The following is a 22,164-nucleotide window of genomic DNA, read 5'->3' as shown; positions in this document are numbered from 1 at the left end:
GTTGTTTTCATCTTTTGTGATGAAAAAAATTGAAAACCTCCATAACCTACAACAAAAAAACAAAAAATTAAATGGTAAAAATAAACAGAAACACAAACAAGTTGTATTTATAAAATATTTGTGCAGGTGACAAAGCAATCACTATTACTGGAATGTTTTTTGGAATGAATATAATTGTCACTTGCAGGAAGTGGGACTGATGGCTTTTTATGCAGACAAAAATATGTTTTTTTTACTTAATAATTTGATGTTTTGATGTTAATAACTTGTTTTGTTGCTTAACAAAAGCCACAATATGCTTCACAAAAACAGCAGCTCATTTCAAAAACTTAAGCAAGGTTTAAAGTGTGAAAAAGGACATAGTGAGGGGGGAATGAAGAGCTAAAACTAGTCATTCACCCACTAAGGTTTAGACAGTTAGGCATGTAACACACACACACCATGCAAACAGTTAAAATACAGGAAGGGGATTGGAGATGGGTGTAACACTGTTTCATTTTTGTAAACACACAGCATGTGGTCATGAGCATTTCATTTCTCGTGTTATACTGCCACATCTTGGACACTAATTGCAATTGCTTTTGAGATTTATACAATTTCTAAATTATGCAAAATGTGAAGATAACATCATTTACAAAATACCACAATATTTCTTTAACTGTAGTGGTATAGATGTGGTTTCAGTGAGATAACAACTATGTGCTGTGTAGTGGATGGGAAATATGGAAATACCGGTAATTCCACTACATATGAAACTGTAACATACTTTAAAGCTTATAATGCTTTACATAGCACAGTGGGATAAACCGCAGCAGGAGTGCTGATCTTCAAGCTCTTATATGTACATTTAAAGTCAGATAAAAGGCTCAGCCAAGGAGTCTGCACTGCTGTATAATTACAGGATTTTGGTTTTATGCTCTGGTTTTAGAACCTTTGCTTTTACTGCACATTTCAAAATTATTTATTATCATAATGTTATAGAACACACCTGGGATCATTTTTATACCCTGGCATGTTTAATAATTTGTGGAGTTTTTCTACTTTATTTTTATATAAATTTTAAACATGAAAACATGGTGAGCAGTTTGCATGAAGATAGCATAAGTTCGAAAACTAAAAATGTGTTATTTAGAGGGGAAACTATTAAAAGGAAATCAATGCAAGCTGTTACACTTTCAGAACATTTTGTTCTTTTTAACTCATGTACTTGACTATTTACTCTCTCACTGGAGCATTTTTCAAAACGCTCCTGTTATCTGCTGGTTACACATGCTCTTAGAGAGGACCAATTGTACTTTTCATCATTTTCTGTCTCATATATCCTGTTCAAGTAGTGCATTTTCAATATAAGCATGACCTAGTTGTCAAACATAAGTACAGGTAATCCTGTAGCCAAAAGCTTCAGACTACTGTCAATACTCAGTTTCTAATAGTTTTCCTTACTCTTGGCTCTGTTTTATCTCAATTAGAGGTCATGTCTTTTCATGGTGATGCCAGGTACAGGCAATCAGCCAATGAGAATGAAGTTGTTTTAAAGACAGAAACAAAAGAGCATGACGGGATGGACTGAGAGGGAGTCTAATATCCACAGACAATTAAGACCACCTCCTTTCAGAACTGTCTTAATTCTTTGTGGCATACGTTTTAGTCCATGTTGAGATGACAGCATCACACACTTGCTGCAGATTTGTCTGCAGTTTCATCACATCACAAAAGAGCTCTACTGGGTTGTAATCTGGTGATTTGGGGTCTATCTCTGTACAGTAAACTCACTGTCATGTTCAAGAAACCAGTTTTAGATGATTTGAACTTTGGTGAGTTATCCTGCTGGAAGCAGCCATCAGAAGATAGATACACTGTGATCATAACGGCATGGACAGGGTCATCAACAACACTCAGGTTGGCTGTGCTTAAGAAGTGATGCTGAACCACTGACATAAAGCAAGATAGATCCACGCTTCCAAGTTCTGACCCTACCATCCAGACTTATCAGACCAGGCAACTTTCTTCCACTCTTCCACTGTCCAATTTTGGTGAGCCATGTGAACTGTAGGTTCAGTTTCCAGTCCTTAGCTGACAAGAGCGACATGCAGTGTGGTTCAGCGTTCAGGAGACAGACCGTGCGGTGGTGTGTGTGGTGGACCCAGGTGCGAACACAAGAGAGTAGACCGGAGTAAACTTAAACTGAAAGCGAGCCTTTATTATGGCTGATGACAGGTCTCACACAAAGCAGAAACACCGTGACTAAACTGAACTTAACTAAACTGGGAAACAGATACTGATAAACTAAGAAGACTCAGAGGACCATGATGATGACTGTAAAGCCTGGCCGTGAGGCCATGGAGTGTGGGAACACAGATGACGCGACCCAGACTGCATGAAACACAGAGACTAAATACACATGAGGGATGATCAGGGGAAGTGGCCACACATGGGAGCACAGCTGACACACATGAACCTAAAGACAGGACAGGAGAAGTGAAACTAAATACACTGACATAGAATACAGACTTTCAAAATAAAACAGGAAACATGGAGATTAGACATGACATGAACTAAACATAACCACGCAGACATGACGCATGAACCAGGGAGACTGAGTACAGGGAGATGACATAAACAACTAAGAAACAAAGGGCTAAACAGCACCCTAGAAATTAACTAGACGAACTAAGCTAAAGCATAAATGAATACAAAAGATACATAAAACTCAACACTGGGTCACACGACCCAGGACCATGACACCATTCAGATGCTCTTGACACATTTTTGTTGTAACAAGCGGTTAGTTGAGTTACTGTTGTCAGCTCAAAGCAGTCATTTTCCTTTGACTTCAACGAGGCATTTTCTTCCCGATAACTACCGCTCACTGGTTATTTTCTGTTTTTCAGATCATTCTCTGTAAACTTTAGAGATGGTTGTGTGGGAAAATCCTAGCAGATCAGCTGTATCTGAAATATTTAGACTAACAACCATGCCAAGCACTTAAATCAACGCTCTTCTCCGTTCTGATGCTCTGTCTAAACTTCAGCAGGTCATTGTGACCATGTATACGTGAGTGGCAGCCTTGTGATTGGCTGATTTGATATTGGTTTTAGTGAGTAGTTAAATAGGTGAAGTAAAACTAAATAAGTATAATTTAGACCTATGAGTCATGCAAGGCTACTTTAGTAGAATTCAAGAAAGAAAATATGAAATTAGAAATAAGCATCAAAGATTCATTGTGGCAAAGAGAACACACAGGGCAGTATTTTACTGATCAAACTTTATGCTTGAATAGAAATTTGCATTCAGGACTTTACTCTTTAGTTTCTTTACTTCAGTCTGGATTCTTTGGTAGGAGTCTGTGCCACAGTTAAAGAGAAATGAAACCTTGTGGAGGACTCAGTGAACTGGAGCGCAAGCTCATACCTGAGCGATTAAAGTATTACAAACCCACGTCCACTCACACACATGAAGCATGAGGCTGAAAATGTGGCCGCCAGGTCACCAGACTGTGAATTGAGAAACGACACGTGCTGCTAGAAAGCATTAACAAAATCCAAAAGGATGAAGGATGTGTAGAGAAAGAAAGGAAAACAGAAAAAGAGATGGAAGGAGAGGCTGGATGTGAAGGTGAGGAAGAAGAGAAGGGAGGCCACATGGAGAAAGAAGATAAGAGGGAGGACAATATAGAAATGGACCAAGAGGAGATGGAGGGAAGAGCAGCGGAAGGAGAAGCAGAGATGGAGGAAGAAATGACTGAGAGAGAAGAGGAATTAAAGACACAGGGAGAGAACGAGAGAGAAGAAAGGAGGTTTAAGTGTGAGAGGATGAAATGAAACATTCTACAGCAGAGGTAGAGAAAGAAAGACACGATAAAAATGAGGAAGGAGAAATAGAGGAAGACAGAAAGAAATAAAACCATGAAGTCGAACAGTGTGATGGAGAAAAAGAGGGAAATAAAGGGAGGAAGAAGGATGGAAGCAACAAAAGAGGGGTGGAGATAAATAATGATGAGTAAGAAGAGTGGTTTAAGTATCAGAAGGAGGAAGATGAGAAAGAAGTAGGAAAAGTATGTGAGGATGAAAGTCAGGGTGAGATGAAACAAGCTGTAACAGAGGAAAGTGGAGATGAAAGAGCAGGAAGAGGAATGGAAGAAGAAGATGTAGATGAAAAGAGAATAGAGCAAGACAGACAGATAACAGGAGGAAATGTAGAAGGAGTTAAAGTGGAGAAGCTGAGAGAGCATCACGCTGAAAACGAAAAGGAGGTAAACAAAGAAAAGGAAGAACAAGTTAATGTAAAAGAAGAAGAAACAGAAGAATGGGTTGAGGAGCCAGGAAAGAGGCCTGATCAGTCTGATCCCTCAAAACTGTCCCTCTGTCACCTCTGCAGGACCCAGAATCTGCTGAAACTCTGCATCATGGCACAGAAAACAAAGCTCCCAGAGTCCTCACAGACGGAGAGAAAGGGGCTGTCGCTGCCAAAACCCACAGCAGGGACATTTATCCCACATCGCCGAGCAGTGACAAGGAGGCTTTTCTGAGCAGCACAGACGCTTCACACCAAACTGCTGCTGCACACAGTGTGACAGACACAAACGTTCCCTGTGCTGACGCTCATCTGAATCTAAGTGAACAAACAGAGACGTCGCAGCGCAGTTTACAGGAGCAAGAGCGGCATCCAGGTGAAAGAGCTGGAGTAGAAGAAGCAGACAACTCCGGAAATACTCCACCTGTATTGCACACAGGTAACCACAGAATTCCCTAGAAAGATTTCAGTCCTGGCTGGTTTGGTGACACCTGTGGTCACAGGTAGGAACTGCACACATTAAATCAGACACTTATCAGGTAGAATAAGCTTGGCTTTAGATGCACTTCCAGAATGTTTTGGGGGTTTTTTTAAATGGGGTACCACACAGGAGAGCAAGAAAAAGGCAGATCCACGGTATATCAAATTTACGAGGAAAACATGTTAAAATTTAACTGAAGAAGAGCTGAAGTGAAAGAAGTGAACTTTTTATTTACGTAAAACTACAAACATTTTAGCATCGAAATATGCTCAAAGTGACTGTAGAAAAGACCATTATTGAGTAAAATCATTTACATGGTATTATTATACATAGACATAGTATTTTTGGTCATATTATTATTTATTTCATTTCTTCTACGGTAATTACAGTATGTTGCTGGGTACCTTTTACTAAGAAATCTACAGAATAACAATAAACTCATTCTTAAGAATATTTTGGCTTTTATTGGCTAAAAAGTTAAATACGTGCTTGCAAAATATGGCGGAGTGGAAGGAAAAATTTATTGTTATAGTCTTTAGATCAGCATTAAGACTTCCTAACAAAGACAAGGTCTGCAAATAAGCTAATACAGCAGTGCTTACATACTGTTTCTGTGAGATAAGGTAAATTTTCATTTAAAATAAGAAACAAGAAGATATGGGTGAGGTTTATTTTTGTGTTGTCATACGTCGTTAATAAAACGGTTTTATAGACCCAAAATTCAGATTGCTGTGTAAAAACATTGATATATTTGTTCTGTAAACGTTCCAAAGTGAAGTTACTGTTTTCAAATGTTCAGAGCTACATTGGATATTATATAACTGCAGCTATGATTGGCTGGAACACAGTTACTGAAAGTGAAGATTTGAGCCAGAAAGTTCATTCATTAAAATTCCACAAAGATGACACTGACTCAACTAAGATAAATATTAGTGGACAAAAACCTCCATGGAGCAAAAGAAAGTAATTTTAAGTCATTTCCTAGAAGTATTTAAATTATTCAAAAACATGTGCATTTTCAGACCTACAGACATCGCTTTGCAGACCAGAGGACAAAGTGACACTGATGGAAGCTCCTGCTCAGTCCTCGATGGAAGATGAACAAGAGAGCAAAATCTCCTCTGGCACAGTAAAACATCCAATGAAAACCGTAAGGTCTCCTGTGATGAATGGTGAGGCTGATGCTGCAGGTGACAAGAAGAAAGATGGCCAACAATCATCGAAGTACAAAACAGTGTCCTACAGAAAGATCCCCAGAGGAAACACCAGGCAGAGGATTGATGAGTTTGAGTCCATGTTTAACTCGTGAATGAGCGTTAAACATTATATATAGTAACATACTGATATGTAATATATGTAGAGGATTTGCTGAAATTAACCAAGTCGTTTTTTTCTGATTCAGCTCTTGCAAATTATGACCCCTACTGGTAATGTTTTGAGAAAACCAGAAGACCCAGAGCAGAGCTTTTCTAAAATATGTACATGATTTTATATGACTGTATTTGTACCTGTGGCTTGTTTGGGATGCTCAGGTGGCAGTTTTTGTTTTGTTTTTTCCATCTTCATAGGCAGTCCATCCCCTCCCCAATTCCCTAACCTGACTTCGTTAACCCTATCCCAGAAACCCAGCTCAATAAAACTCAGATCTTTAGTTGGCATCTGAGCAAATAAAACCTTAAGGGAAGTTCTGTCTAATTGCTGCCATTGCTCCACTTGACAGTTAAGGATCCCAAAAATGAAAGACTGCTTTTGATCCTTTGTTGGTCCCATACTTAAAACAAATGAAATTTCCCACTGAATTGAATTCACCCAGTTTTGTTTTGTTTTTTAGAAATACAGTGTGTCATGCAAACTCCTGAAGTTTCATTCATTTAATATTTTAACATTGTAGAGGATTCTAGATTCTTCTTAAGGAACAATTATCAAGTTAAAGGAATATGTTTTTCTCTTTTTCTTTTTCAATTGTGTAGTGTTATCCTGAATAGTGGCAGAATTTTGAGTATTAAAACAGAAAGGCTGAAGATATAAAGATAAATGTGTGCAACACAGCTATATAGATGATTTCTTTCTTAGCCAGTCTTTGACTGACACGTAACCCCTCAATGATATTTACTCAGGCCATGATCTCTCCTGAGAAATGTTGCCCGAGTGACTGACTAGAACAGCAACCTATAAAATACATCTTATTCACCTCATTATTTTTTCTAGTTTAACAACACAAACATTTTTACTGATGAAATGTCAAAGCATTCAGAGCTTGTACATACAGAAAAATAACAGCTGACAGAATAAAAGGATATGATTTTTTTTTTTACGTTAGTTAAACCTACCTGACACTTAGAACTGTATATGCATAGGATCTTTAAAAAAACCTCTCTTATTGACAAACTGTTTTAATGTAAATTTCATGGTATGTTTATCACAATTGTATGATATCTATTCGTTAATTTAATGTATTCAAGCAAAAGCATCATGCAAAATATATGTTCTTGCATTTTGTAATTTGTGTTGGCATCAACTACCTTTACTTAAAACAACATATATGTCTGCAGTGGTACAAACACCATAGGATTATCTGTTTTTGAGGTTTTTGCTGAATATTTTGACAATAAAATGAACCTATTGCTGAATCTTTGTGGTATTTCTGTGCCTTTTGTGTTCCTTTTCACAACTTCACATTTTTTAAACTTTATTTATTTTTACAAATCCACAATATTAAACTCTTGTTAGTCATCTCTAGGACATCAAATGATTTTTATTGTCTTCTAAACATTATAGGAAGACAGATTTATATACAATACAGCATTCTTTGCATAATAATAATAATAATTATTGTTGTTATTATTGCTCTTGTTATTATATAAACATACATGAGTTGTCCAATATTTTTTTTTTTGTAAGGAAAAAATTGCAAGATTACCTAAAATTTGAGGGAGCTTGTTTCTCACATTGAAAAACAAAAACAAAAAACACTAACAAACAAAAGAAAACATTATTGTTATTATTTAGCTATAGATATATACATATGTAAAGAATTATTTTTTCCACCACACCTAAGTTAAAATTCAGGGTTTGTATGTTGAAATACAGAGATTTTACTTTTTATGGTGGCAGAGACAAACTTCCATTGATAATATGTAGAGGTCATTTGAGGTTGGTAAACACAGTAAGGACTATTATTCCCACAATCCCCTGCGTCTTTCGGTGACGTCACATAGAGCCCGGACCCGGCGTAGTGGCGCTGTGTGTGTTTGGCAACAACAAAAAGAGTGTTTTGAGAATAGTTTTAACTGCATTTTCACCCGCGGTATTTTAAGGGACATTATCACAGGTAAGTTATTCGGTGGAGTGTCTTCGACTTCATTAAGTTTTATTTTTAGTGTGAGCTAAAAGCGAGAGTTAGATTACAGTGTTGATTTTAGCCGGTTGGCTCGCTGGCTAGCAAGATGGCTCCGGCTACTTACTGCGAAACAATAACAAAGAATGAGCCATGGTGATGAATTTAAATGGATTGGTCTGTTTTTAACGTTTATTGTGAACTGAATATAGCTGCAAAGTGTAATGTAATAATTTAGGGAAGGTGTGGGTCTTTTTAATTGGTGCTGTTGCCGGTGTACGCCTTCCGCTTCAGGCGTTAGATGGTGGCGATGACTCCGCCGCTACTGCTGTCCGTTGGAGGAAGAGGAAGAGGAAGGAGGTGATGATGATGATGACATGCAGTTAGCTAGCTGGCTGCCTCTCTTGCTGGACGGACGGACTAGAGCCCGCAGAGTGTCGGAGGTGTCACCGCGAAAACAGCACAGGATCCGTGCTGAAGAGAGGCGAAGATGCCGCGGAGAAAACAGTCCAACCCGCAGCCGGTGAAACGTAAGTCCAGCTGTTTACTTCCAGCTCTTTGCTGCCTTTCTCTCCGCATGAACCTTAAATCACTGCCATAGAATAAGGCAATGAGTCTTTGCTAGGTATTGGTCCACTTTAAATGCATTTTTATAAAATTAGACATATTTCTGAGGGATACAGTCATGTTAAAAGTTGCCTGACTGGTCATCAAGTCCTTTCCTCTTTATCTCCCTGAGAGGAAGACTGCTGAAGACATGTTGTCCTTTAAGCAGATGTGTTTATCTGTTATCTCATCCTGACTGTTCTGGCTCACTTGGATTCTCCACCTCCTCTCTGCTTCCTATCTCCACTTCCTCTTCGCAGGCTCCCTACCTAACCTCCCCCTGCTCCCTCCCTTCGTTCTTCCTCTCTTTCTTTCACAGCTTCCTGTATGATTTCTGTCATTCCCCTTGGTTTCCTGTGTACCTTCACCTTTATTATTAACAGGGGCCAGAAGACGTTTTTAGGTTCTAGTTGTGTCTCCAGTTTCTTTTGTTTTCCTCTCCTCCCACGCGTCACCTGTAGAACGCTCACCTCCCTTCGTTTACATTTGCTTGACTGCGTGGGCATCAGTCAGCTTACAAAAAGAGAATACTGGATTTAGGAGACCTGAAGTCACCTGTTGACCTTCTCAGATTTCTAATGATGTACATATTTAAACAGGCACTAGATCGGAGTGTACTTGTGAGCATGTGAGCAGGGGCTCAGAGGGAAAAAAGGCCAGTACATCCTTGTATTCAAATTACTCGTATTCAAAGTCTAACTGCAGCTCAAGTAGCTTCTGGACGTCTGACACAATCACAGCAGTGTTATCTGAAAGAATGATCGCACAGTTGAACCAAAGCTTCTGTAAAACTGAACGATAAAAGGAGGATTGATGTGTTTTAGTTCAGGTCGGTCTACGTTTGAACACGTTAGCAGTTCATTTGAACAAAGATTGACCGAACAGCTTTGGTTCTACAGTGGAGGAATGACATTTTTTGCTGTTATAACCAAAACCAACATTTTAATGAAGGAAAACCTAAAATATCTGGGATTTGTAAGACGCTGGATCTTAACTCACATTACCTGCCTGCAGACTTGTTGAAAAACTAAAAGACTTTAAACAGGACTCTTAGCAGTAGCTTGCAGAACCAGCTTTATCAACTACAACTTCAAATTATCATTTTCTGTGTGATTTTATCCGTCTGTAGCACTCTTCTTTACAGCGTTGCTCCAGTTCATTTAGGTATACAGGTATTCATTTAAGATTTGTTGCAGGGCTTGGGATCATTGTTCAGTTGAATGACCCTGTTTGTACCAATAACGTAAAATAATCTTTAGATGTCACACAGACAGCCTCATGTTTGACTGTAGAATACTTTGGTATACAGAAGAGTTCATGGTTGAGTCAATGACTGCAAGATGTCCAGGTCCTGTCTGTATAATAAGTCCAAATCATGACCCTTCCACCACCACGCTGACAGCTGTTATGAGATTTTTGTGCTGATATGCTGAGTTTGATTTTGATCTTGCTGTGCAAAGGACTTCCAGAAGTCTTGTGATTTGCAGCTTTGGAAATCTAAGTTGTGCTGTCATGTCATGAGAGAAGAGGCTTTCAGTGCCTGCCAGTTCTTGCAAACAAGCCACAGTTAATTAGTCTTTTTCTAATTGTGCTGTCATAGACATTTAACTAAGGTAACCGAGGCCTGTAGAATCTGAAATGAAGCTCTTAGGGTTTTTTGTATTTTCTCTGGGCCTTGCACAGTCTGACACTGGGGTGAATTTGCTGCGATTTCCACTCCTGGGAAGACTGGCAGCTGTCTTGAATGTCTTCCATTTGTGGATAATCTCTGTCTCTGTAGAATGTATAACTTGGAAATGTCCTTATAACCCTTTTGAAACCCTTTTACCTTCTTAATTCCTACTCACCTGCGCAGCCTTAAACTTGTCATACAGCATCTTTGTTTTCTTTAGTCGATGCAGGGAGCAGTCACAGTGCAGCTTGAATTAGTTTGAAAATTTTTAATGAGTTGTGGTGTTTGTTACTTTCTGTCCTCTGGCTGCTGGTCTGCAGCTAACGATTGCTTCTGTTGTTATATTTTTGGTTCCTACTAAAAAGGTTTCAACCAAACAGAAATCAACAAGCGTCTCATATAAATGTTTTTCACTTATTCTTTTTTTTCAGCAGGGCTTAGTTTACTTAGGCCTAATCTTCACATTTAAAATAGCCTGAAACGACAGGAAAACTCAGACTTTTGCCTTAATTGGATGTGTGTATTGGTCTCCAGAGGCCCATTTTGAGAAGGAAAAACATCTTAATTTTCTAAATTAATCTAAATAAATCTGCAAAAGCACCCCATATTTTTCCTGAATTAGTTTATCTTGTCTTAGTAAATGTCTCAGAACCTTAAATTCTAATTAATTTTTAGTTATGATTAAAAAGTTAATTATTAAAGATTACATTAGCCAGTGTTTGTCATTGACCTCTAAAAGACAAATAGGTCAGAAAAACCGCAGCAGAATAATTTTCTGCTCTAACTACTGTTAATAGTTATGCAAACTGTTTGAAAAAGTAGGTTCTGTAGGTTTCAAATTAAAGCTCAGGAAAATGGGAATAAAGAGAATAATTTTAAGTTTCCTTAATGTTTAGTGTAAATATTTTTAATTATCAGTAAGTTTTTATTTTCTTTGTGACATTAAAAGTTAGAATTGCTCTAAGCTGGGTCAACAAATGTCCGCTCAGAGGTTTAAGAGTATAAAAATGTCCTGTATCACCAGTTCTGTGTTCGACTCGTCTTCCTCTTCCTGACCCTCTCAGCCTCGTTCCTCACCCCACAGCTCTTCCTCCTCAGCACTTATCTCATGCTCACCGATTTCCTTCTCGTTTCCTCTCCACCTCCTTTGCTGTTATCCTTCTTCTTCTTCTTTTTGTGTGTTTTCGAGCACAAACTCTGTTATCGGCTGTCTTCTGTCCCGTTTATCAAATGTGTTCTCTGCAGCCAAATTTTAAAACAAAAACAAACAAAAAAAACATGTGTATGTGAAACATGAGCCTGATTTTTGTCTTTAAACGTCTTCTTTTTTTATTACTGTTAAAAAAACAACCAACAACCCAGCAATCTATAAATGTGTCTGGGGTTTTTTTTTTTGGTTTTTTTTGGGGGGGGGGGTTGTTGTTTGTTTTTTTTAAAGGAAATGAAAATTTGTTACATAAAGAGAAGAGATGTTGATGTTTGTGTCAGATGTTCACAGTTTTACAGCTCGTATCACAAAGGGAAACCTTTGAGTGAAACCCAGACTTTTTAACACCCTCAGGTAGAAGCTGACTTTGTGTTTCAGGATGGGCTTGGCGTTTGTCTTCATTTGGTCAGGTGTGTTAATACAGGAAATTATGAGAAATGTTTGTGTGTCTGTTTGCACTCAGTGGACTCTGAGGATGGGACAGTGGTGTGTGAGCCGGGCTGTCTCGTTTTGGACAGCGACTTCCTGCTGAGCGGCGAGCTGGAGTTTGGAGACTCGGAGATCATGGGACTGGATAGAGAGTCTGGTCAGTAACACACACACAGGTTTTTACATACATGGGGTTGGAAAGCAAGCCACATATTTAAACATTCCACATGTTTTTATTAGGCTTTTCGCTCTGTTTTGACTGAAGCATTGACCCTGTGCTCACACAATATTTAAACATTGTTCTCCCAATTCCTGGTAATCAGGCGAGGTATGGTCCCTTTGATGATCGGGCTCGAAAAGACTTACAAGTTCAAACTGATGTGCTTTCCGTATTTAAGATTTTGAGTTTATGGTACTTTGTACCATAAGTTTGTCTCTGAGTTTGTTGAAAGTGAAATAATATGCAAACCCATTTCTGTAGCGCAAGTTAAAAGTCAAATGTTTGCTAATTAAAAATTCAGAAAGTTAAACAGAATGTAAGCTGAATGTGTTATTGGGTAATTAGTCTGCATTATTAGTTTATCACTGGGTAAGTGAAATGTGTTGAGTGTAAAAATCTGCCAAATGAAATGTGTGGCGCTAACCACTGTGGTGACCCCTTGTGGTAAAGGAGAAGCTGAAAATAGCTTATAGATTTTAAAATTCACATTTGAAGCCAAGTTAAAGAGTCACAAATGTTGAGCTAAAATGAAAAGTATGCCGTATTTTCACTTTTTAACTTGTCTGGGCTTCCATAGATGATGCTGTAGTGAAAGAGCAATGAACGACTGAGCATGCAGGTGGCGTTCGTGCACCAACTGTGAAGTCCTCACAGGTCCATACTAGCAACTGAGTTGTAAAGGACTCCCTCTTTGCCTGAACCACCGGTGTCACCACTCAGAAATAATCTCAGCATCAGTGCTGGTGTAGGAGTAGTAGAAGTCGAAAGCTGATGCAGCTTTTGTGATGTCACTTATGGTACAGGCTGATGTATAGAGGGCAAAGACATTTTATCGCTATGTTAGGAGCTCGGAGAAGTAGATTCTCCAACTGACTAACTTAAGTTGTCATGTTGTTTCTTGTTTTGACTTCTATTTCTGCTCCAGCGCTGATGCTGCTGATTTCCTTCTGAGTTGCAACACCTCACTCAGGAGAAGTGAGTTCAGCGTGCCTCAGCTGCCAGCATAAATATATAAATCATTCCTGTAATAAATTAAGTTTTTAAATGCAGCAGTTATTTCCTCAAACCCCATGAGAGTTGAATTTTTCTCCTCAAAGGTTGAAGCGACTGTCTGTTTAACCCTGTGTTCTTCTTCAGGTATGACTGTCTTCTCTCTAAGTGTGGAGGACGACTCGTCAGCACCGACAGACTCCACCTTCCCAGCGTTCCTCTCCTGTAAGGGATGTGGTCAGCTTCTGGGAGACACACCTTTGGGGGCAGGCTTAGATCTTGGTAACTACTGACTGACTATAACATGCCAGGCTGTTTACATGTGGAGTTAAAAATAAAAAAGACCTGGGCACAGAGTGATATTGGAATATTTTCACTTCTTTGATTTGAGTTCAGTGTCCAGTAAATCTCACAACTCTATGATGGATAGAATCCAGCATATGTAAGCACATGAACACACATGCATATGAGTCACATCTACATAGTCCACCACTGACATTAACGTGGAAACAGCAAGTCTATTTCTTGCCTCAGAGAGCAGACACAACTCAATGTAAAATAAAAGACCAGTTTCAGTTTTCTCACTGGTTACTGATTGGTAGGTGTAAACAAGAAAGAGTAATCAAGTGTAATTCTGCATGAATGTATTAATATGCTAACTCAAACTCAGAACTGTAGGAATGCATGAAAAGTTTATCATCAGGTTGTGCTGTACTGTATTAAAAGGTTATTGTAGAGAGCCTGGTTATTGGATTATGTGCAGATGAGTAGATTATGATAAAAATTAAAGTTTCACTATAATACGACCAACATAATGATTGTAGCGTATGTATGTACCCAATTTGAACCGCCCTGCTCTGACAAGTCTTTGCTTTAAGATTTATCATCCACTGTGTCAAATGCCTAGGTTAGATCAGTACAAATGGCTGCAGAGGTTTGTTTTTACTTTGTTTGTACTGAATCAATATAATATTGTTTAATATTAATATTGTTTTAATTATTTTAACATTAGAAAATGTGATATATTTCATTCCAGGTGTAGGACTCGACCTAGGGGCAGAGCTTTATTGTCTCTCCTGTGAGGAGGGTCTCCAGCATGGCACCTCCATCGACTCCTCTCAGTTGGACGGTTCCAACCTGTCCGATAGATCCCTCGGCAGCAGCTCCGAAAGGAAGAGGAGAAACGTAGACAAAGCCAGCGGTGTTGCGGACCCCGCCCCTAAACTGTACTCCTGTTCGCTGTGCACCTTTACCTCGCGCTACTCCAACCATCTCAAACGCCACATGCGGACCCATGATGGCCAGAAGCCGTACCGCTGCCCCGTCTGCCCCTACGCCTCAGCCCAGCTCGTCAACCTGCAGCGCCACGCCCGCACACACACCGGGGAGAAACCGTACAGGTGCCACCAGTGCAGCTACGCCTGCAGCTCCCTCGGCAACCTGCGCAGACACCAGCGCATGCACACGCAGGAGAGACCGCAGAGGAGGGAGAAGGAGAAAAGACGGGGAAGACGGAAAAAGGCAAACGGTGATGCTGAAGAAGGTGAGTAAACACAAACCTTTACATCAATTACGGTCTCAGAGTTAAAAAGCTGATAAATTTGTGTTAAAACAAGTTTGTTAATCAATAATTTCACAGGCTGCCTGCAGCTTCTCTCTCTTTTTTAATCACTTTGAAGGAAACTCTTTCTGATTGCTAATCTGACAACTAACTTTTATATATGTCACCTTTGGACTGAAAACTCAGTTCATCATCATCAGTATAAATAACATTTTCAGATCGTCTACGTAGCAGGGTGTGCCACTAATGTGAAAAAGCAGTCATTTAGGAGAAGTCACAGCGATGTCTTTTTGTTCAGTGTTTCCCTCTTTGGTGGGTTTGGAGGCTTCCTGGAAAAGTTCTCCTCTGGGATTTTAGACCAATTAACACCTGTTTACGGGATTTTTCTTGTAATGCATTTACAGTAATGACTTGTTTTCAGTTTGGGTAAAGTTGGTGTCACCGGTGTGCTCTGTGGACCGTGACAGGTTAGGTGAATAACACAGAGTCATGTGATAAAGGTAGCACACCCTCTTTCTTGCCATGATGTAATGCAAAATTATCTGGTCTGTGGCAAAGGTGTACACCACGAGCAAAGTTCATAACACATACATGCTTTATATGCTTTGTTTCTTAACAACTTAAAACATGCTGCAAATGAATGAACTGGTGCAAAAGTGGCTCTTCCAGCCAATTTGAAAACTTTGAAAATATTACCTGGCCCCCAACCGTGTTATGTTTTTTAGCATCAGTTACCATGGTGATTTAGCCATGTAAAAAGGGGAGTCACTTAGCCATTAACCCCTTAGGTTTTAAAATGATGTAAATACAATCCTAGATGAACAACAGCACATTTGTGTGGCTTAGTGCCAGGAGATAAAGCTGTGATGATATCCATTTTTAATGAATGATAAGAATTCTTGTTAGAATATATTAAAACATATAAAATTGTAAACCTTAAAGTTAGGGCTGCACGATTAATCGTTAGAAAATCGCGATCTCGATTCATACTTATGTGCGATCTCATTTCCAAATGACAACGATTTAAAAAAAAAAAAAAAAAAAGACGACGACGATTGTACCGCATTTTGATCCGGGACGTAATCTGCATGAAAACAAGCGCTCACTCTTCCTGCTCAACAAATGACAAGGGCGGAGCCTTATACCACGTGATACAGAAGCTGTGCCGTGTGATGCTAAAATTGGCAGGGAAAAAACAACGGAGAGCACGTCAGGAATGACGAGAAAGTGACTGGAGAAAATCCGTCCCAGCCAACCACCCAAACATCAATAACGGGAACCTTATACAGCGCTTCCCTATACCCGTCGAACTCCCGCAGGCACAAAGAAATTACGGAGGCTATTACTTATCACCTGACCAAAGATATGGCTCCCATCAACACTGTGCAAAACGAGGGATTTAGGAAAATGATCAACACCCTAGACAAACGCTACACAGTGCCGTCCCGCAACTATTTTTCTATTGTTGCACTACCTGCTCTATACACGCAGTGTCGAGCAACGGTGGAGACGGAATTTCGAGCAGTACAACATTTTGCGGCAACGACTTTTGTTGTTTTTATGTTTATTTTTTGTTTTTATGTTCAGTCTCAACTGTTACGAAGTTGATGTGCAGTTAATAAGTGCAATAAATATTTATATTGGAAAAGAAAATCGTGAGAGAATCTTGATCTCAATTCTAAGCAAAAAAATCATGATTCTCATTTTATGCAAAATCGTGCAGCCCTACTTAAAGTTAGTGTTGTCTTACTTTAGATGTAATTTAATTTCAAATATGTCTACTCTCTCTCTCTCTCTCTCTCTCTCTCTCTCTCTCTCTCTGATGTTCTGGTTGGAGGGGTTGGGGACTGCCCTCCGAGGGAAAGGCAGGGGAAACACTGCAGATCTAAGAGCGAAGCATGTGTTATTGTGTTATTGTGTCATTGTGAAATCATCATTATAACAGCAGCGATAGATTTCAGCTTCAGTGTGACCACATGTTTGGGTATTCAGTTTTTCATTATCAGTTGATTAAATGTTCGTGTGTTTGTCTGTTGGTTATAGTCACATGCATCTCTTTTTGATAAAGGAAACCACTCTGACGTCGAGTCTCTTTGTAATTCTGTTTTTAAAGGCTCTTACTACAATTTAGTGTCTTTGTGACGGAGCCGTGAGATACGCTCACTTTTGTTGCTTGTTTGGGTCAAGCCCCACAAACACACACATGACGCCTGCATTTCCCATTTAGCAAAATGCTCACATATATCCTGTGGTATTCCTGTAGTTTTGTGATTTTAAAAACTAACCAGGCTTTTTAAGCTGTTCTTTATGTAGAAATTTCTAGATTGAAAGCACACTTAAAACCTGGGAATATCACAAACCCAGAGCAGAGGTTTGATGACATGTGGAAGGTTTACATTTTGGAGATTTGGCAACTCCGAATTTAAAAAAAAAAAAAAATTTCTGAGGGGGGAGATTTCTCATCTTGGAAGCAGTGAGCAGAGCAGAAAAGAGGAAGCAAGTCAGCAAAATGAGGAAGAGAAATTCTCTCTGGCTTAGTGCTCAGTGACCTAAAACTGAACTGCATGATGGGGAACATCTAGAAGAACGTGTTTACACTGCAGCTAATAATGATCCAAACAACTTTGCCTTTTGAATGCTTCCCTATGTGTCTGCAGTCATGTCAGACCTGACCCTGCGAGTGTCCCAGGACTCTGCTTACCTCCAGACGTTGGGAGGACTCGGCTCCCCCTCCGGCCCCCTTCCAGTCCTCCTCTTCCCACTCTGCTGCCGGGTGTGCGGCCTCACCCTGGAGGAGTCTGACCTAGAGGGCGACAAGGCAGAGGGAGAGGTGGAGGGCGATGGAGGACAGGTTTGTTTACCAAAACAAAGCTGGTTTTCTTTGAAAGATCCTCTGTAAACTTTAGGATGAAATGAGGGGTTGTACAATGTGTAGTTTGTTTCCACGACAAACAGAAAAACAGAAGCTCCGCCCACCACAAACTTCCACATTTTCCCAGTTTACATTAACGATAGCAGAGTGACTTCCTCCCTCATACTGCTGTCACAAGCTAAAAAGTCAGTGGCAATCTTAAGGTGGTGCACATGTTCAGGCCGCCATAGATTCAGATGGCGCTATTCTCTCATCGGTTTTGATAAATTTTGTCATAATTTTTTTTGTCAGATTTCCAATACATGCCATTTTCACCCCGTATTGTGTCTTCAGCTCTATCTACAAGTTCTCTATGGTCCCAGCAGGATCAACCAACCTCCTGACAGGAAAAATCTTAATGATTTAGTTGTTAATGGACTGGTCCTGATATAGTGCTGTTCTACACAAATTGAATAATTAAAGTGCTTCCTTACTACAAGCCTCATTCAGCCACACCTTCAAACAAGTACTTTTTCCCCCCCAATGCCCGAACACTTTTTAGTCCCTGTCATTTAAAAACTTTGTAAAACTTTCTGCTGCTGCTGCTAATTAGGATTTGTGAGCAATTTTGTCACGTCAGGGCTGCTCTCTTTTCTGGAGTTAAAAGCTCATAAGTATTAATAGATGAACAAATGTGTAAGATGCCTCATTATCTTATTCTTTTCAGTTCAATTATATTTATATAGCATCAATATACAAAAACACCTGGCTAAAGAGACTTTATATTGTAATGTAAAGCACCTAAAATAATCCAGAGAATCTTCAACAATCAGATGACCATCTATAAGCAAGCACTTGGTGAATGTGGGAAGGAAAAACTGATGTTGAAGGTGGCTATCCCACTGTGGGAACGTTTTAAACCTGCAGGCTTTCTAATGACCACCACGGAGCGGCGATTCTGGTTAATGACCGTTTGATTGTATGATCTGTCCACAGGAAATGTTTCCTCTCACTGTGTGCTCTGTTATTTTTCCAGGTTTGCCGCCGTTGCTCCAAAGACAACTCAAGGGCTCCCTGCAGCAGGGACGTGTCTCGGGGATCCCGGCGCGGTCAGCGCAGCAACAAGCTGTACCGCTGCCCTCACTGCCCCTTCCTGTCCCACTACCCCAACCATCTGGCCCGCCACTCCCACGTCCACTCAGAGGAGAAGCCTCACCGCTGCCCGCACTGCCCCTACACCTCCTCACATCTCGACAACCTCAAGCGGCACCTGCGTGTGCACACAGGCGAGAAGCCTTACCAGTGCCCGTCGTGCAGCTACGCCTGCGGGAACTTGGCTAACCTGCGACGTCACGAGCGCATCCACTCGGGCGCCAAGCCGTTCCACTGTTCCATCTGCGGCTACTCCTGCAACCAGAGCATGAACCTGAAGAGGCACATGCTGCGGCACACGGGCGAGAAGCCGTACGCATGCGCCGAGTGCGGCTATACCACGGGCCACTGGGACAACTACAAACGCCACCAGAGGAAGCATGGGCACAACACAGACAGCTGGGACAAACACGCGCCCATCAACGGCCTCGGCTGGGGGCAAGACACTCAGGAGAGCCAGAGTCAGGGACAGGAGCACTCTTAGATACTGTGTGTGTGTGCGTGTGTGTGAGGGAGACAAAAAATGACTGCAGCGGTTAGTCGATCGACAAAAAACCCAGTATCATTATTATAATAAGTTCAGGGTTTTAGAGTCCACCTTCTCCAGTGTGAGCTTCTGATTGTTTATAAAATCAAATTTTAAAAATATTTAGCCTCTTATAAAGACACATGCTTTATGTAAAAGTTAGGCGTGGCCATGGTGATGTCACTTTTGTGATGCTTAAAGCTGAGCAGTTTGACTTACCAGTTAAGTTGCCTGCTGCAAGCTACTAGAAATATTGCAGTTTAAGGCACTTCCACTTTGGCTTTGCTTGGCTGATCCAGAGGTTATGTCCATCTTTTATATGCATTCTGTGGCTGGATGAAACAAGGTGAAAGTAAATAATCGTCTTGATGGAGCGCAGTCCTGGTGTTTCTGTGGATCACAGGATTACTCTGTGTGCCCTGCAGCCCCTCTGAGTAATTAAAGTGATCGAGATGATAAACACAAAGATACTTTAAAGAACCACAGAGAGATGCAAAACCATTATTAAAAAGCACAAAATGAGCATGACAAGATGCAAAATAACTGTATAGAGAACTCCAAAGAGATACAGAAACATCAGTGTGATCTATGTCTTTTTGTGACACCAATATGAATATGAACATGACAAACTTTCTCAGGGATCACCCACCCTAAACATGTTCCCTCCATGCTTACAGTCAGGATCAGCATCATCACAGTTTTGCTCTTTAGTTATTTACAGCTGCAAATTAAAACCACACCAATGCTGCATCACCTGCAGACCGTCAGAAAGGCAGCTGACTCTCACACATCCATTTGCTGACTGCTGTTTACTGAGGTGAAAACTCACTTCGTGTGTAGCAAGTGTGCAATTTCTCGAGGTTTAAAAAAATGCCAGCAGCTATTTTTTTTAAAATTTGTTTTGTTTTGTTGCTCAACTAATCGCTGCGTCATTAATCAGGACAAACGCCGGCAGTGAAACTGGAGCAAAGCCACACTTTAAAAGTGATTGTAACCCACAAACTACACAACAATATTTAACTCCTGCAGGGCAGTGTGAGCATCATGCTGGCTTTTTTTCCCCACCACACTGGCGTGACTGTAGGAAGACCCAGCTTAGTGACATGTGTTTGTGAGGACAGCAAAGCCTTTTCTCTTCAGGTAAAAGCCAGTAAAACACCCTCATTAGTGTTTTTTCTTTTTTTATTTAATCGACATGAGCTCTTGTCTGTAGCAGCCATTAATGGTGGCTGTTCCACAGATTTCCTCTCTGCATCAAAGACGTCGAGAGAGTCCAGGAACTCGTTTTCACACATCTTGAATGTATTTGTCAGAAGCTCCTTCAAAGAAAGCAAACACAGTCTTACACCCGGGCCAGTGTGTTATCACATCTATTTAACAGAGCAAGGGAAATGACTGTGTGTGTGTGTGTGTGTGTGTGTGTGTGTGTGTGTGTGTGTACACTGGTGAGCTCGGGTTTGAGCTAAACTCAGGTGCCTTTAACAGACTGTAATGCTGCACTGACTTTATAAAGGGGCATTTGTGTGTGTGTGTGTGTGTGTTATACACATGTATACAGAGTTTTTAAATCAGTGACGGTGACACCAACATGTTGCTCTGTTCTCAGATGAATGCAGTGAGAGGACGCAGGTCTTATACCCATGAACCGAAAGGTTTCAGGGGGATTTCTCCACAGATTATCTTTTTTTTTTTTTTTTTTTTTTTTTTCTCAGAGAGGGCGGAGCAACATCTCACAAGCTTTAAGTGGGCCTAATGAAGGAGTTGGGAGGGGGAGTGTAAGGAGATGAGTGTATGTATCCTTGACTTTTTTTTTTTTTTTTTTTTCGTGTGTTTGGTTCGCATCATTGCTCAGATTTGGTTTTTCAGATCTGTGCTGTCATCTCCCAACACATCTCCCTGGTTACTCAGACATATGTATCCGTCCCATCCACCTCCACCCGTCCTCCTCCCACCAATACATTGGACCTGAAGAAAAGGTGATCAGGAGGCTCCAGAAGCTTGTGATGTTAAAGAAACAGGGGTTATATGTTTGGTTGAAGCGTTTGGAAATGTACTCCGAGTGGCTACCTCGTGCTGTATCAGAAAGCATTAATTAAAATGAAAAAATAAAAAGTTGTCATTAATTTATTTCTCACTTATTTGTGACAATGATTTTAGACACTTTAAGAACATCCAGGAGAAGTCAAAGGTAGGTGTGTGTGTCTGTGTGTGTGGGGAGAGAGAAAGAAAGCTATGTATATATATGTATGTGTGTGTGTGTGTGTATATATGTATGTGTGTGTGTGTGTGGGGGGGGGGAGAGAGAAAGAAAGCTATGTATATATGTATGTGTGTGTGTGTGTGTGGGGGGAGAGAGAAAGAAAGCTGTGTATATATATATATATATATATATATATATATATACACACACACACACACACACACACACACACACACACACACACATATATATATATATATATATATATATATATATATATATATATATATATATATATATATATATATATATATATATATATATATATATATATATATTAGGGGTGCAACGATACACAAAATTCACGGTTCGGTTCGATATTTTTTCGATACAAAAAAAATGTTCATTGCCTTTTTAATTTGTCATTTATTAAAATTATAAATATATATTTTAACTCAAAAGTACAGTTTTTAAATTTAACCCTAACCCTTGTGCGTGTTTTTTATTTTGACAGCGAATGCGCACCTGCGGACCACTTATGTGCAGCCCTGGTTATTTAGCTCGTCATATTGCAGCCACAGAAATTATTTGTCCATGAAACCATAAAGCTGCACTTTCTTTTTGCCTTACAGTCTGATT

The 22,164-nt window shown here is 40.0% G+C and overlaps 1 protein-coding gene across 2 annotated transcripts; it reads left to right on the top strand.

Annotated features, from left to right (window-relative positions):
* The first annotated feature begins 7,945 nt into the window (after window positions 1-7,945).
* Window positions 7,946-21,423, top strand: LOC120746223 (zinc finger protein 513). Of its 2 annotated transcripts, XM_040051578.1 has the most exons (7): window positions 7,946-8,105; window positions 8,406-8,641; window positions 12,060-12,182; window positions 13,383-13,517; window positions 14,272-14,778; window positions 17,454-17,647; window positions 18,684-21,423. In XM_040051578.1, the coding sequence occupies exons 2-7, from the start codon at window positions 8,602-8,604 to the stop codon at window positions 19,281-19,283; spliced, it is 1,599 nt and encodes a 532-aa protein (XP_039907512.1). In that variant the 5' UTR covers window positions 7,946-8,105; window positions 8,406-8,601; the 3' UTR covers window positions 19,284-21,423. The 2 variants fall into 2 exon arrangements, with proteins under 2 accessions (XP_039907512.1, XP_039907513.1); XM_040051579.1 differs by lacking the exons at window positions 7,946-8,105; window positions 8,406-8,641; window positions 12,060-12,182 and adding an exon at window positions 12,189-13,220.
* Window positions 21,424-22,164: the final 741 nt, after the last annotated feature.

Source organism: Simochromis diagramma, unplaced genomic scaffold, assembly GCF_900408965.1.
Source record: "Simochromis diagramma unplaced genomic scaffold, fSimDia1.1 OVJJ01000107.1, whole genome shotgun sequence".
NCBI classification, from domain to species: Eukaryota; Metazoa; Chordata; class Actinopteri; order Cichliformes; family Cichlidae; genus Simochromis; species Simochromis diagramma.
This window is presented reverse-complemented; position numbering and strand designations above follow the sequence as displayed.